The following is a 16,933-nucleotide window of genomic DNA, read 5'->3' on the forward strand; positions in this document are numbered from 1 at the left end:
ACAGTAAATAAAACTCCCACTGGCTGGTGATCAAGAAGGTCAGAACATACTGTGTCAAATCACATCACGTCACGCCACACTGTGGAACATCTCTGACCTTTCGGTAGGATCTGAGTCCATTGATATGATCAGCTTAATGCACCGATCAGAACACCGATATTGTTAATTCTGTCCTTGGTCTCCATCACCATGTCCTGATTGATCAGGATCCATTGATTCTTCCACTGTATGACACTGTGACGTCACTCATGTGCCGATAAACTGATCAACGGAAGGAAGGACCCCTGCAGGCAACAAACAGGTGAGGAAATCAGATGACCGCAAATGTGTACAAGTGCGTGTGTGTGTGTGTGTGTGCGTTGATACCTGGTGCAGGCCGACAGAGAGTCAGTCGAACCTCAGGTGGTGAAGTCTTAAACAGCTTTAGCACCTTCTACAGAAAGAAGAGAGAATGTTTTACGGCGCTATATACAAGTAATGAAGCTTCAGATAGCTGATGTCAGTGGTGGAAGAAGTATTCAGACCCTTTACTAAATTAAAAGTACTTAAAGTAATTCCAGGTTTTTTGATGCCTGCAACCGGGTCGGATTTGGTTGAATTCCTTCTGAAATCAATGAAACAGGCTGCTTTTGTCCACAGGGGGCACTATAATCAATATAAAATTAAAGTTCCTTGTAGGGGCTTTAAATATGAGTATTATCAGCAAAATGTGTTTAAAGTATCAAAGTACTCATTCTGCATAAAAATGTTCCCTGTCAGTGTTTTACTATTATATATGATGTTTTTGGATTATTAGTGTCTATGTTTATGTAGATATATGGTTGAGCTACATTTAACTACTTTATATAATGTTGGTATCCTGTGAGCACCACGTATCTTTAAAAAGTTTTCACAAGCTCAAAAATACAGCCCTTTTTTTCTTTTTTCAGCTTTGTGACAATGTTTTTTCTAGCTAATCCAAGAGTGGTTTTAAATAGTTTATTTACCTTAACACTTAATCCTTCCCTTCACATTGAATTTCACATGGTTTTCAATAGACAGGAAGGGTATGAAATATTAATAATATGAAAATCAGCTAGTAACTAAAGCTGTAAGACAAATGCAGTGGAAACTCTGAAGTGTAGTGAAGTAGGAGTATAAACTTGCATAAATTGTAAATACTGTTAGTTACATTCTACCTATAGTTGGTGTTCTGTAGCAGATCTTTAAAACTCACAAAAAAATCAACATTTATACCATCACATGAGAGAAAAACAACCCACAATTGTTAAAATAAAAGTTTCCATGCATATATAAATGCAGTTTGGTCAGAATATTGAACCAGTTTACGTTAAAGGCCTGGCATAGAGAATCAGTGCAGTATCAATCTATTATGCAATATTTATAATCATACAACTGCATCATATCCATCATATTAGTAAGCGATGACAATAACTGATTTATTATATTATATATATTATATTATTATATATATTATATATTATATTATATTGACGAAAGCATGTTCACTTTAACTCGTGTCAAACTAATAATAAAACTAATAATTTTCCATAGTGAATTTAAATTTACAAGTAAACTTAAGTCCATCACATATGAACAAATCATCAACTTGAAGTCTGCACATACTGGATATGACAGCTCCTTGAGTGGCTGGCCATTGATGGCCAGCAAGATGTCTCCCTCCTGGATCCTGCCGCTCTGCTCAGCTGGCTGGCCGGGGAAAAGCTGCTTTATCCGGACAAGGCTGCCAAAGTCCCGAGTGGGCGGATCCAGCTCGCACATTAGGAAGCTGAAGCCAAGGCCATTGGCACTTTTGGTCAGAGTCACTTCCTGGGTGTTGTCTGAGGGTTTAGAGGTGGGAGGACGGAGGCAGTAATGGGATAATGATGAGGTGAAACACAGTGCAGATGTATGGAGGTTAGGAGTTAGGAGGAAATTGGAAAAGGGAGGTGGTAGGGAGAGGAGGAAAGAAGGGAAGAGAAAACATAAAGCTGATTATCTTTTTTGTTTGAGAAAATGCATTAGAAGATGTTTATTTTAATTAGTTTAGTCTTGTTCAGATTGAAACTGAAAAATGAATAAAATGCAAATATAAAAGCATAATTATATATTTGGTGTCTAGTCTTGGACATCATCACTCCCCACAAGAATGCAACGGGACTGGGGAGCGACAATAACAGGGACAATGAAACTCAGAGCCTAAAGGTGGATGCTAGGGTGGTAGATGGGTGTTCATAAACGGCAGCAGTGGTTGCAAGTGACTGCAGCAGTTTGAGCATTATTTTCAGGATCAAGCAATCCACCAACAGGCATGGCAAAGCGAAAGGGCGCCATAAAGGCTAGCAAAAGGTGTGTCGGACATGCAGTATGTTTCAGTAAGAAGAATATGTTATGTGAGCAGAAGACTCGAGGTGTAGGAAGCTTGAAAAGGCCAATACATTTAGTGATTTTTGTATACCTTAAAAGCAATAGTTAAACATTTAGGGAAATACGCTTATATGTCAAAATCAATACATCTCACATATCTCTCTGATAAATACAAGGCCACAGCTAGCAGAGGAAATGGGAAACAGCTAGCCTTCTCCAAAAGACTGCAACCTGTCATTTTTTACACTTAGTTTTTGTATGGATTAAACAAATTATATTATGTGTTAATAAATTAGCTTTAGAGGTGTTAGTAGATTTTGTTGTACAGAGCCATGCTAGCTGTTTCCCCCTGTTTCCCGTCTTTGTGCTAAGCTAAGCTAACAGGCTGCTGGTTGTAGCCATATATTTACCAGACACATATGAAAACAAATAAACGTATTTCTCAAAATGATTCTCAGACTATTCCTTTAAATAAACAATATTTTTTGCCACAGTTAGCCTAAGTATTTATTTTTTTTTGCAGTCATTAAAATTTAATTAAAAACACAAAAGATTGTTTTATAAAGTTTTGTTGTTCGTCTTCTTTTGATAACAACAATTTGTCAACTCATAATATGGTCAGAACAGATTCTCTTGATCAGAGAATAATTATTTTATCATCACAGGAAATCAAGGCTTGTTATATATATTATATTTCATGGTCAAGATAAAGAAATCATTACTTGCATGTCCTCTCCAGCCTTCTGTAGACATGATGAAAGCAACAGTAAAAGCAATTATAACACCATTTTGATAGAAGGTTGCATTCAGTTATATGAACAAAAAGGTACAGAACGAGCAAAAACACAGGTCAGTGAAATGGGTGGGAGGGACATTTTGAAGGTTTATATATGAATCGACATTGGCTATTTTGGCCTCATGTCTTGTGTTAACGGTTGTCAAGATGATAATCCCTAAAAGGGATGAATCTGACTCTGCATTGTGTTAAAACATGTGATCTGCCCGCCTGTGCGAGAGAAAAGAGAGGAGATGTGGGATGACAGATATAGAAGGACAGAACGAAGGATAAGTGAGGCCAGGGGGATAAGAAGTTGAAGGTCAGGGTCAGCAAGGAAGATCAGGATGAGGAGAAGGAAGTGTGTCAAAGTTCACCTTGAAGCAGCCAGACTAGCCTGGTGGGCTATTAAAGCACACAACAGCTTAGAGTTGCCAGGTTCTCTCACGCAGGTTCTTCCTCAGTACTGTGAGGTGTTGTGACATAACGTTCTGTCTCTCTGAGGGAACTGCAGATCGATCTATTGGCGAAATTTGTTTCAATATAGAAGTTTTCAAGAGCACAAATGGTCTCTGCAGATATTTCTGAGCAGTTCCCAGACAGAGATCCTGTGCTTTCTTAGTTTGTTGGGGCACTTATATGTAGTTTGTGTTAATTGGTCTAAAGCTAAACTAAGGTCTCCTACCATCAGTGACAAAGCTGTAGTCCCTGGGCCGGTCTGAGATCTTGTTTGGAGGAGTACTGACGGATGAACAGCTGTTGATCTTTTGTGGGCTGTTAGCTGGACTGATGCTCTGATTGGATACACTGCTGCTGGTGTCTGCACTGAGAGAAACACTGGCTCGGTTCATCAGCTCCCTCTCCACAACCAAAGTTACCACCTAGAGGAAGGAAGGGGAGGAAAAGACCAGAATGCGATTAGGAGGAATACAAATAAGAGTTTAAAGTGTAACTGCACCCCTCAATTCTGCTAGCTCCCTTCTTCTCAGCAAATTTTAAAAAAATGCACCAGAGACCTGCAAAGGAGTCAGTCACAGTGTAGCTGGTAGTCAAAGCTAACCGAGCTAACCAGCCATTAGCAGCTGCTGTCAGACTCTGTGTGTCCATGCTGGAAACAATTTGTGTTAATTGGATCTTTTATAGTCACTTGAAGCACATTCACAACCCATTGTAACAGTTTCTGTGTGGTACCTGTGCTGTAGCTAAGCTAGCTGCTGTGTTGTAGCTATGCTAAAGGCTCAGAGGCTAACTCTCTGGTATGTGTCTGGGGGTGGACTGTCACTGTGTGGGATCATCATCAAAGTAAAGACTGCAGTCTGTGGGGCTTTTACAGACATCAAAAGTACAAGTCCGAACCATTAAAAATACAAAAACACTGGGGGAGGTGGGCCGGATTAGAGGCTATTAACATTCATTTTCTATACAAATGTTGTAATGTAAAGTAGTCCCAAACAGTCCACTCTATGTCAGCATTGGCTTTGCAAGGTTCAGGGTGATTTAAAACAGTAGATGTCCTGTTGAACCATTTTAAACCTGTGAGATGACGTCAAATGTTCAAGTATGGTGCCCCTCTTTAAAGTTTTAGGTAGAAGAGGGGATCAGAAAATGGGATAAAAGAGGAGAGGAAGCCGAGAGTGGAAGAAGAGAAGGGTGTGAAGAATGGAAATATATAGTTGCAGGGGACCATTTGGAAATTAGGATTCAAACTTTGGGGACCATTAATATATGCACGAAATCCATCTTCATATACAGTCAATGGTACCAACAGAACAACAGACTGATATTGTCATCCCTATAGCAATGTTTCTAGCATGGTTAAAACATGGCGTCATCACGTATATAGGTAATCATTGGTCTCTAATAGACACTCTGACATAATACAACCATCAGTCACATGTCGTCCTTTACCTCCCCAGTTTTACTCAGGCATCCCACAGCCTGATGGTAGGTAAACCCTTGGAAGCTTATCCCGTCCACCTCCAACACTCTGTCACCTGTAATAGAGAGAGATTAAATAATATTTAACTTATGTTGGTTTCTGTTTCTAGCTGCTTGTAATATCATTGTTTCTCTCCTGAAAGCAATGACTAAATGTAAACACTCAATTTTCCCATCTTAATAAGTGTTGAATGTCAGTGACACAGTGATAAATAGAGTGTTGTTTGTCCACTTGTAGAGCTGTTATGGCTTGGGGGAAGATGCTCAAGAATAAATCTGAAGTGTTAAATTTAATTATTTGCTTATTTGCAGCAATAAGATAACGTAGCATAACTTGTACCCTAGATTGTTTTTCATCCTGTTTTCCTATTAACAATTTCATCTGAATACAAGGTGTAATATGCAAGTCATTATTGCTACTGTATACTTGTTAGTTTCGACTGTTTTCCTTGAAGGATTTTAATAACTTATATACCCTTTTCATTTTAGATGGTGGATAGTCAATAATCCTGCAGTGAGCTCATGCTCAGGGCTATTTCACTATCAGACTCAGAAAGTGCTAAAGGCAGTGAGTTTGTAAGAAGGAGCTACCCATAATTCACACTTGTGAGAAATCAATAAATGGCCACACAGTTTTGAATGACTGTAAACAGATCAAACATACCATTATTAAACCAGTTAGGAAACATTGTTCTCCGTAAGTACATAAGGCCTTAGCATTGTTGGATTTGATATTTAGCTGTAATACCTGCATGTAGACGTCCATCTCTCTCAGCAGCCCCTCCTGGAACAAGGCTTCTTATGTAGATTCCTCCATTAGGGAGGTTTGTGTTGCCAGCCTGAATGATTCATGACAAAAACTTGGGGATTCAGAACACATTTGTGATATATTGAATGGTAGGAGGGAAAACAGTGTGCAAAGAAACTGTTTCACTTTAGCTTGTTATTTCCCTTTCGCAGTTTATTGTGCAGCAGCGATCAGTGTGAGTGAGGTAAAATGGACCAACATCTCTCTCTCTAATCTTGTCAGATGTTAATCAGATTGGGCAGAGCAGACTTTGAGGCCCACTGCTGGAGCTGCTGTACTAATCATCCTCTATGACTGTTCATTCCTAATGTCAAATTCTGACATTGTAAACAAAATAACTGGAAAAAAACAATATTTTGCTAAATATTATATAATATATATCACTCTACTCCTGATCTAATTTTTAATGCATCATTCTGGCACCATTTTACACACTGTCAACATCAGTCATTGAAAGTACAGTCACATAATATCTAAGCCTGGGGTGAACTCAGCTTCATCTTTTTCAAAATATTTGAGATTTCACTCACAGAGATGCTGAGGCCCAGACTTCCTGATATCTTTCTGAGCTCCACGGTGATCTCCTGTGGCCTCACACAGTTTAGGGGGGGAGACGGAGAGCAGCTGTCCTGAAAGCAACACAGACTTCAGTCATGTCTCTCTGTGTGTCTGACTGCACCTACCCACTGATCCTTGCATCCAGACAGATTATTGTCAGTGTAAAAAAGACAACAGATCAGATATGTGCAGTTACAAGTAATAGACATTATAAAAGACATTAATTCTGGTCACCTACATGTGGTTTTACTTATTTAATGACCCTAAGTGATTATAATAACAATATGGCCTCAATAACATCTAAACCATCACCATGATTCTACCTGTGCACTGAGGACTCGTACTTCTCGGGGGACGTGAAGCCTGTTGCCAGTCTTCGGTGTCATCATGACCGACACAGTCTCATCCAAGCTCTCCTGGTCTCCTGATCGGCCGTCTGTCATCAGTGTGGTCTGGGACTCATAATTCCTCATCACAGGAGAGCGTATGGTGTTGGGACTGACGAGGACTGTGGATAATATGAACAGGGTCAGTTAATGTTATATTTAAATGTTGGAAATGTTCATACATAGTAAGACTAACCAAGGTTTTAAACGAATAGTTCAACATTTTGGGAAACAGGAGGTAGAGAGAGAGAGAGGTTCAAACTCTGCCTCTCTTCCTGCCTCTATATAGCTGACAAAATCACGATGTGAGGTGGGTGTGAATGTCGGATCCTCGCTTTTGGAAAGGTACAGAAATGGACACACAAAGATGTAGGGGAAAGGTCTTTCTGACGATATTAAACCATCCAACAAGCACTTCTCACAGAGTCTACTAGCCCCTTAAGAAGGTAGAGCCAGCAACCGGTTAGCTTAGCTTAGCACGAAGACTGAACGTGGGGGGGAACCAGCTAGTTCTTACACCAAGTTTTTTTGACTTACCCTGCTCCTGGCTATGAAATACCCAGCCAGGACATTTTTACCCTAACCACTCACTCCTCATGCCTAGACCTAACCAATCCACAACCAACAAACCAACAAACCAACAAAAGCAACAAATATCAGAGGAAGAGTACATTGCTACCCTGGGAAAAAAATGTGATGTCCCATGTGAAACCAAAAAGGTTTTGTTTCAACGTTACAAACATGATTTCTGTTGCGTAACGTACGTCATGTAACGTACTATTTAAAACCAAATCATGATGTTTTCCTAAACCTAACCAAGTAGTTTTGTTTCCTAAACCTAACCAAACTGCGACTGTTTCACAATGTTAACTATGTGTTAAAAGGGCAGTCACTAAGGGTGTCATATGCCACTCTCATTCTGTACAATTAATACAAAGCAGCAGCCAGTTAGCTTCGCATCAAAATGGGTAGCCTGGCTCTGTCCATATAAAAAATCCCCCGACCAGCACTCATTTAGATTTTTGTGCTGATTTAAAAAATAAGATAAAACATGTTATGTACGCGTTTATCTGTGAGCCGTGTTAATTTCTTCACTTTTCAGGATAGCTGTTTTCCCCCTGTTTCAAGTCTTTGTGCTAAGCAAAGCTAACTGCTGCTGGCTGTAGCAGGGGCATCAATCTTCTCATCTATCCCTTAGCATGAATACAAATAAGGGTATTTAAATGACCTGAAGAAAGAAAGATAAAACATGTTATGTACGCGTTTATCTGTGAGCCGTGTTAATTTCCTCACTTTTCAGGATAGCTGTTTTCNNCAGGGGCATCAATCTTCTCATCTATCCCTTAGCATGAATACAAATAAGGGTATTTAAATGACCTGAAGAATACAAATGTTAGATAGTCCTGATAGCTACAGTACATTATATTGACTGAGATATAATGAAAATCATTGTGATATATGCTCTTTTAGAGTTTAAAATGTAAAGAAAAGGCAGATAAGAGAACACTCTTACTCTCTTAAGGCTTGGACTTTTCTCAGTTGGACTATAATGTGTTTAACGTCAGATTTGTAGGCTTTATACTGTGTGATGAGAGGTGGAGGACAGAATGTGTTTACCCCCTTGAGAGCAGAATGAGTCAACGTAAACTGACATTTTGCCCGAAGACAAACAACTGGGATGGTGATATAAAAATACACTAATATTTTTGACATATTATTACATATAACAATGGAGCGCAAATCAGTACACTCAGGGACATGTGCTAAAACCACAGTATAGACGACAAAGGAGAGAAAGGAAAGACACAAATCTTTTACATGTTAGTAGTTCAGAGCAGGTGCATCAATAGAAAAGGCTAATTACGAAATCACCAACATTACACGCAAACAAGAGGGCAAAGGTCATAGCCACATTATCATTACACAAACACACATATACACACACACACAAACAGACACAGAGCACCTTTTGGCTGTGAGATAATGAGCTGCACCTCCTCAGGGCTGCTCTGCATGACCTCCGCTGCCTCGCTGAAGGTGACGCCCTCCAGGCTGATGTGGTTCAGAGAGATCAGACGACCGCCTGCAGGCAAAGGTCACAGTGAAATGGTGCTGGTGTCCTATAACAGTGGACCTCACCACCACCTCTGAAGCCATGTGTGACCCCTAATGCCTATAATTGAACCCCAGACACCTCCCACACCCTCTTTGTCCTCCTTTGCACTGTCCTGCCACACATTCTCTGCACCCATTCTCTTAAAACAGAGAAAGATGTTGGATGACTTCAAAAGAAAAACACCTATAGCCAGATTGAATGAACATATACAAGGAGTCTGTACCAAAATGAGGTATCCACCATTTGACAGAATAGAACAAATTAGTGGTGTGTTTAGGAATTCAAATTGGAAAAACTTAAATTGAACATACATTTTTGAATTGTAAATAAAAAAGCAAAGCAAATTCCTGTTCCTAAGCATAAAGTAAAAGTGACCACATGATTCTCTACCTGGTCGGATGCGTCCATCCTTATCAGCAGGTCCATTAGGCACAATGGAAGCAACAAAGATGCCCAAGTCATAATGTCCAACAGTGTCCTCTCCCACTATCACTATACCTATACAAACACAAACCACAGATATGAGAAGAAGAGACATATTTGTCATATTCCTCTGTAGCTTTCAAAGGACTTAAGATTATGATTTATTTATCACGTCACAGAACTGCTGTCAGGGTGCTTACATGATCTGAAACATTTGTTCCTATCAGGCTTGTTCATGTTCATCATTTTGCTTGGAAAGTTCACTCCATTCACTCAAACTGACACATGTAGTAGCAAGAGTGCACTAGCATGTAAGAATGACACACTGTAATGGTATTTTACTGCACGTCTACTGTGCATTGAAGGAAAAAGAGCATCCAGTTAACTGAATCTTAACAATTCTTCTTCAGACTCTCTATTGATGCTGTGTATTTAAGTGTGATCAGCTTACCCAGGCCAAGCTTTGGATCTTTCTTTAAAGACACACATATGACTTCTCTCTCTGATGATGGCCCTAGTTTTGTTGGGGTTTCTGTAAGACACAAAGATTAACACATAAACCTTAAAAAAAGTGAACTGGTCTGATGCAGCCATCACTGAGAAGACGCATCATTTGTCATGCGTTATCCCACAACTGTCAACACTGAATAATTCATCACATCTGTTAAGAAATAAGGAAGTATGATGGGAAGAAAAGGCCCTGCAGTTGGCAACTTTACACTCAATTGCAAAGAGGCCTGTTGCAAAAGCACATAGCACTAACACCATCTCTGTTTAGCTACTCTGTCATGGAGCAGCTTGCTGAGTGGTGATTTTGAGGTACAACATCTGTCACGGGCTGGCCGTCAGGTAGACAAATGAGCAGTAAACTTAGTCCTACCTCTGGCTGCCGGGGAGCCAGAAGGAGCTTCGGATCCGCTCCTCTGAGAGCAGGATGGGGAACGCATTCCAGTGCTGCTGCGCTGACTGCTGGAGCAGGTACTGCAGAATAATCACAGAAAATCAATGTGATAATAGGGATAGAGTGACTGACTCATATTGCACAATCGTGTCCTCTGAGAACAGGAAGTGCTTTTTCTGTAGCAGTGGTTTGTTTGGAAAAAGCAGAAGAAGAAGTGGTTGGAATTAGCATGAGCCAAAGGACAGACTTCAGCTCACCTCAAGTTTAGGCCACATTGTTTCTTAAAGAGTTCAAGAACGATTCACAAAAAGAACAAATACAACACCAGATGCTGCTGTTCTTTGATGTGCAAACTAGAGATTTGTTGAATGAGATTTGAATGTTTAAAGCGGAAATATGGCTATACAGCCGCATTTCAACCACAGGAAATATCCCTCAGGGACTAGGAACGTTTGGAGGACCAAGGTCTAAATTACATTCCGGGGACATTGTTTTACCCCTAAAAAAGTCCCTGTTTTGAGGGAAGTACTTTCCAAAAGTACAGAAACTATGGGGTCGGGGCTTTCATGAATATTTCTGATTGGTCGTGAATTCTCAGAATCCCAGGCACCATATTTAAAGATCTGAGGCCGCAAACCAGTTAGTTTTTTGTTCACTGTACACATCAACAGATACAGAAGAAAGCATACAACAGATGAACCAACAATGTATTCTGTTGTGTAGCTGCACGCAAAAATTACCTGTAAAAACAGGCATTACTTTTTCATACATCAGTGGACTAATTTGCCTAATCTTTGCCGGTCTTTAGGTTGGAGCTGAAGGACCTTTTTATTTCCTCGAAAGGTTGTTCATGAGACAAAAACTTCCAGGTACTTTAGGTGGAAGCCTAATGATGATTGTACCTCTGTTCATTGAGGCTCTGGCGCTGCAGTTTAATACGGGTCTCGATCCTGGCTGCGACATCATCACAGAGCTTGTTCATTGACTCATCCTGAGGCGTGGTCACACCGCTGTCATCCTGTGGCGTCTCCGAACAGGAGAAGGACTTGCGGCGGCTGCTCTGAGCCCGACACACTGCGGCATACTGAACGATGTTCTCCTCTGGAGGTAAACACAAAGAAACACGAAGGAGTCACCAAACAGCGGAGTGGGGTTCAGTTTTGTCTTTTCACTTATGTCTGCATTAAAAATGGCAACAATACTGGGCAACTCTGTAGCAGTAACTGACCTGAGACCAGGCTGTGGGTGAGCTGGCGAGAGGTCATCTCATTGTTGAACTTGTGCTGGGCTGAGCAGAGGTTACACAGATATTTGGCAATCTTGGATCTCTCTGTGATGAAGGTGTACTTCTTCTTGCTGCCCCGGCTCTCGACTACAAATTTACGCCTCTGCAGGAACACGAGGCGGATGTTTATTAGGGCACAACACACACAGATACACAAGAGATGTCACTGCCAACCAATTTGAATTTCACATAGCAAAAGGATTTAAATGATAAAACCATCACTCCGCTCACAGTAGAGGAGATTGTTGCTGTTTCCCTCCAGTAAAAATTCTGACTGGTAGATCTGCAGCCATCTTTAATCTCATAGACGATAACTCCTTTGGCACAAACCCCGAGGATAATCTCTCCTTCTAGAGGCTTTTTCTCACGCATCACACGGTGGAACAGCACGCCGTATTCAGGCAACTGCTGACACACCTAAAGGCACAAACAGAGAGTGATACTTCATACAATACTGACGGTAGTATTATTTTTTTATGATAAAATTTTTACTCTTTTGCTACCTTGAGGAACTCGAGCTCTGATTCGTCAGCAAGCATCTGAGCATTGTTGGTGTGAAGTCGCAGCAGCTCCCCCTGAATGTAAGGCAAGGCACGTTTCTCCATCACACTCTTGGAGACGTACTGGTCAGGTCGGTAGTAGTTCCTACCATACACCTAAACACAAAAGAGCAAAACCTTTGACTTTCACCAGAAACTCAGTTATGCACACTGTGGTATCTTTTTAAGGCGCAAAATGTAAAATTTTAAAGGGGATTCATTTTAGTCTTAAAAAAGAAAATAAATGCAGAAAAGGACAAAGCAACTGGTTTTATGGGAAATTTAGCCTTATATGAAAAACGTGCATCAAAACCCTAGCAACCATCGGTGTAAGTGTGCAACCCTAACCCTAACCACTGACCTATTCCCTAGTATCAACATGTATCGACTCTTTTATTACATACACTCGGTAGATTGGCACTAACCCTGGCTACTGTACCTATGATGTGCTCGGAGTATGCAACGGCCGATCAATTGACACGCATCAAATGACGATGGTCGATTTTTATTAAAATAAAACGATGTTTAAAATTCATTGTGTACAACCTCAGGCATGCAGTCTCCCCACTCTGTCTGCAGGGCCAGACCTCCCAGGTACAGAGCCGTCTCCTCATGGCAGGATAGCCTGTCCTCCAAAAGGTCTCTCCTTAGCTGGAGGTAATACTGGTGGCGGGTCTGTTTGTGCCTGATAGAGAAGGCGGTACACAATAAAGGATTCTACCCAACTTTAGAAGACACATTTTGTGTTGTTGGTGATAACTCAAGTACTTACAAAAGAAGAGAAATGTCAGTGACAAAGAATTTGACCCTGAGGAAAAGGACAAAGGTGGTTGTAGGCACTTTCTTCCAGCTATCTGGAGCAACTTTGGAAATCTTGGTATCGTTGTCCACAAAGAAAAATTCATTATCTGACCAAAGGGAAGAACAGAGAGAAACCGTGAGTATACCTTAATAATGTATGAATTATAATCTACCTACACCAACAAGTTGTTGACCTTCCTTTGTGGTCGTTTGACCATTTTTGGTGTTTTTTGCAGATAGTTTTTCACAGAAATGTACTGTAAACATGTGGAACTGAAGGCACCCATGACCTCATATATGATACCTTATGTATGAAACCTGAGTTGTATGCTTTTGGTTTATATTCTCACCCATAAAAAAATCCAATCAGTTCTCTAGGAAAAGGAGTGAACGTTGCATTTTCAGGCTTTTGGTGTCTATCTATGTATATAGCTCCTGAATAAATTACCTCTCTTGGTCAATTATTATTATTTAGTCATCCCTATTATAATTACAGACAGTTTTAACCTCATCTTCATTCTCACTGGTTACCCCTCACTCACTCACTCACTCACTCGCTATTTTTTCAACCTCTTTACCGTCAATATAAGCAAGGCCAAAGTAGAAATGTTCCATCAGGTTGGAGTGAGCCACGATCATGTCAAAGACGTCTCCTCCTCTGGATTTCAACTCACACTTGACCATGATGGTCTGACCGTTTGGCATTACTACACTCAGCTCTCTCTGAGTGGTTGGAGATTTCCCTTTCTTTGACTGTGAGAGGGAGAAGAAGAAGATTTAGGAACAGAATTCAATTTAACAAAAAAAAAAGGTTGTGCAAAGTACACTATAAAAAGTTTCAGAATGTGTTTAGGGTGAGACAAAGGGTGTAGGGTGTGCAGACATTGTAAATGGTTATAAAGTTCAAGACCTTCAAGAGTCAGAGAACAATGACTAAACTTCTTCTACTCACCACAATAGATCCAGGCAGCTCCAAGACAACCAGCGGCTCATCTAACATCCTAATAAACTCAGGACCCATGTCCTGCAACAGAGGATGAGGCAAAATAAATATCAACTACCCCAGTTACGGAAGCTGAGAACAGATTTAATTTAATGCCGTTATTTCGAGAAAACAAGCTAATTATTTTATTATTTAGATAACACATCCATTCTTGCCTTCCCATCACAAGGTTTTTAATGAAACGTCATATAAGTTATAATGATATTATATTATCATTTTAAATAACAAGATATAATAATCTAGCTCACCTTCATTTTCTTGTCACTCATTGCGGGCTCGAACTGTGGGATGGATCTTGAGTTGGCGTTTCGATTGCCATCTATATACGGACTGCAGGGGTTGCGGTTCAGCTGCTGCCAGCTGCCGTAACTGTCCCTGTGTCGACCTCCTGAGGGAATCCTGGGAAAAATTAGTTTTCCATTCTCAGTCTGACAGGAAGCGAGATCTATCACTAGTGACACAGCGGCTTAAACAAACACATCACACATTTCATGCCGGATGTTTCCTCTAGGGCTTTTGTCTTCAGAGCACTGTCTTTTTATGTCTGCTTTTGTCGTTTTTTTAGTAACATCAAACTTTACTTGGTTTGGTTTATGACTATTTATAATGTAAAGTGTGGTAAAATACAGACTTCATACCCTGTAGGCTCGCATGGATAAGATGCTCCAGAGAACGTTCTAGAAATCTTCTTCTTCAGCGCCCATGTTGAGTTGCTAAAAGAGCCTCCTGAAAAACAAATTGGTATGTTTTCATGTCCACATGCTAATATTACATCTCTCACATTGGCACATGGCATGGTGAAACTGTCTAAAAGCAGTGGTTTGACATTTTGGAAAATACACTTATTCTCTTTCTTGCTGAGAGTTAGATGAGAAGATATATTGATACCACTCTCATGTCTGTTCATCAATGAAGATACTGCCAGCAGCCGTTAGCTTAGCGCAGCACAATGACTGCAAATGGGGAAACAGATAGCCTGGCTCCGTCCAAAGGTGAAGAAATTATGGCTCACAAAATATTATAAAATTTTTAAAATCAGTACAAACATTTAAACATGTAAATTAGTGAGCTTTACAGGAGCTGGTAGTTGGCTTTTGTTAGCTATAGACAGAGCCGGGCTAACTGTTTCCCCACCTTCAAGTCTTGGTATATGCCATACAGCCAGTAGGTGGTTAGCTTAGCACAAAGACTGAAACCAGGGGAAGACAGCTAGCCTAAAGGTTAGATCTGCCTACAAGAACATCTGAAGCTACTAAGGTAAATATTTTAGCAAATATTGAACAGAGCCTTTTTCCTGTCTTTATGCTAAGCTAAGCTAATGAGTTGCTTGTGGCAGCTTCAAATTTAGCATACAGACATGAGAGTGGTATCGATCTCCTCGTCGAACTCTCAGCAAGAAAGTGAATAACATTTTACTAAAGGACAAACTACTGTTTTAAAGTCCAACTGAAATCATTGTCAAATTTTTGTGTGTTGATGTGTATGCTGCAGCAGACAAAACATGCAATTCAATTCAATTTCAATTGGAAATCTGACAAAAGGGATCAATTACTTACTGTGTAATCTGTCCCTGACCATTTGACTGCGGTCTGTTAGCTGGGATCCATTTTCAGCCATGGACACATGATCAACCTGCAAAGACATCACTGTCCAGCTCAAGGAAACAGTCAGAGAGTTGGTGCTATCAGTAAGCACAAAAACAAAATGGACTCAACTAAAACTACTCACAACCAGACCATGACCTCACCTAACAAGCTAAAAACCAAACCAGTCAAACACTCACTGAGTTTCTGTAGACATCTTCCACCAGGTGCCTGACAAGCTGTTCGGCAGGAGGCATCATCGAGGCCTTGTGGTGAAGCTCGCAGGACTCCAGCACCGTCAGCAGATTGGTTCGTCTAACCACCATGTCCTCGCACATGCTCAGCAGCAAACCCTCCAGCTCTGCACTCAGCTGGACCGGCTGGGAGGAAACAGGTGATACACAAAGTGGATGATGCTCAAGTACTAGGAATATGAAAGAATGGGTTTTTAAGCAAGAGCTAGAAGAGGAGGGAAGTACCTGGTTTTGAGGTAGATGATAATCAACACACCAATAAAGAGTCATCCCCAGTGAGTACACAACCATCTGAGGACACAAGAACGAGGAAATGATTCAGACATTCATTTCTGCCCTTTTAAAACACTTTCTCTCACTTGTGTGCTCGTAAAACAAAGTAATTTCTCCATATAAGCCCTTATATTATGACCCCCGGGTTTAAAACCACTCGTCTACTTGAACAACCTTTTCAGCGGCTGTCCTGGTGGAGGCAGCGTGACCCTGCTGGACCTCAGGAGCTGTGAAGGAGGCCACGTCTTCATATCTGGCACAGCTTTTAAAGGCCAGACTCCCATTGGCTGACAGTAGCACCGAGCCTGGGCTCAGCACACTGCACATGTTGCCTGAACCTAAACAGAAAGCGGAAATGAAACTGGTGACATTTACCAACTCCAAGGGTTTGATCACGTTCTCTTGTGTTATTTATTGTTTCAAAATGAGAAAAGGAGAAAGCCCTGCACCCAGATAACAGGTGGAATATTGAGGACATTGGAGCTGAAGTGGTTACCTTTTCTGGAAATGTCCAGTAAGGCCTCAGTGGTGGCAAGCAGCAGACACCAGACCTCATCCTCATCCAGTGGTGAACCCCGGGCCTCCAGCACCTCTGCCAGGGTCACAAATGTACCCATCCTGCTGGGATACACACACACACACAACATACACACACACTCAAAGCCACAGACTGATAGAGTGTACTGCTGAATTATGCATGATAAAAGGTGATGTGCTCCTGTACTGTACATTTGTTGCAGTGTCAGAAGTCGATATTTAAATGGCAGCATTAAGCATCTGAGAGGTTTTGAGCCAATAAAAAGGAGACATTTAAAGTCTCCCTCAACTCAGAAATATGTTTTTTTCTTGTTCGTACAGTTGGATGTTTGAGCTTCACTGTGCAGAATGATGTATGTGCGGGGTTTGACACTAGAAGGATGTTT

The 16,933-nt window shown here is 40.8% G+C and overlaps 1 protein-coding gene across 1 annotated transcript; it reads right to left on the reverse strand.

Annotated features, from left to right (window-relative positions):
* Positions 1–246: 246 nt before the first annotated feature.
* frmpd2 (FERM and PDZ domain containing 2) lies at positions 247–16,719 on the reverse strand. The gene is made up of 27 exons (XM_035670041.1): positions 16,507–16,719; positions 16,185–16,348; positions 15,963–16,028; positions 15,684–15,863; positions 15,457–15,532; positions 14,539–14,626; positions 14,149–14,299; positions 13,850–13,921; positions 13,476–13,650; positions 12,869–13,004; positions 12,643–12,781; positions 12,061–12,213; positions 11,789–11,974; positions 11,501–11,660; positions 11,175–11,373; positions 10,252–10,352; positions 9,823–9,903; positions 9,339–9,446; positions 8,799–8,915; positions 6,770–6,954; positions 6,419–6,517; positions 5,829–5,919; positions 5,051–5,136; positions 3,828–4,023; positions 1,627–1,841; positions 367–433; positions 247–284 (listed from the first exon to the last, which is right to left on the reverse strand). The coding sequence occupies exons 1-27, from the start codon at positions 16,655–16,657 to the stop codon at positions 247–249; spliced, it is 3,480 nt and encodes a 1,159-aa protein (XP_035525934.1). The 5' UTR covers positions 16,658–16,719.
* Between the last annotated feature and the right edge of the window lie 214 nt (positions 16,720–16,933).

Source organism: Morone saxatilis, unplaced genomic scaffold (assembly GCF_004916995.1).
Source record: "Morone saxatilis isolate NCDOM2014 unplaced genomic scaffold, NCSU_SB_2.0 Contig1, whole genome shotgun sequence".
NCBI lineage: Eukaryota > Metazoa > Chordata > Actinopteri > Moronidae > Morone > Morone saxatilis.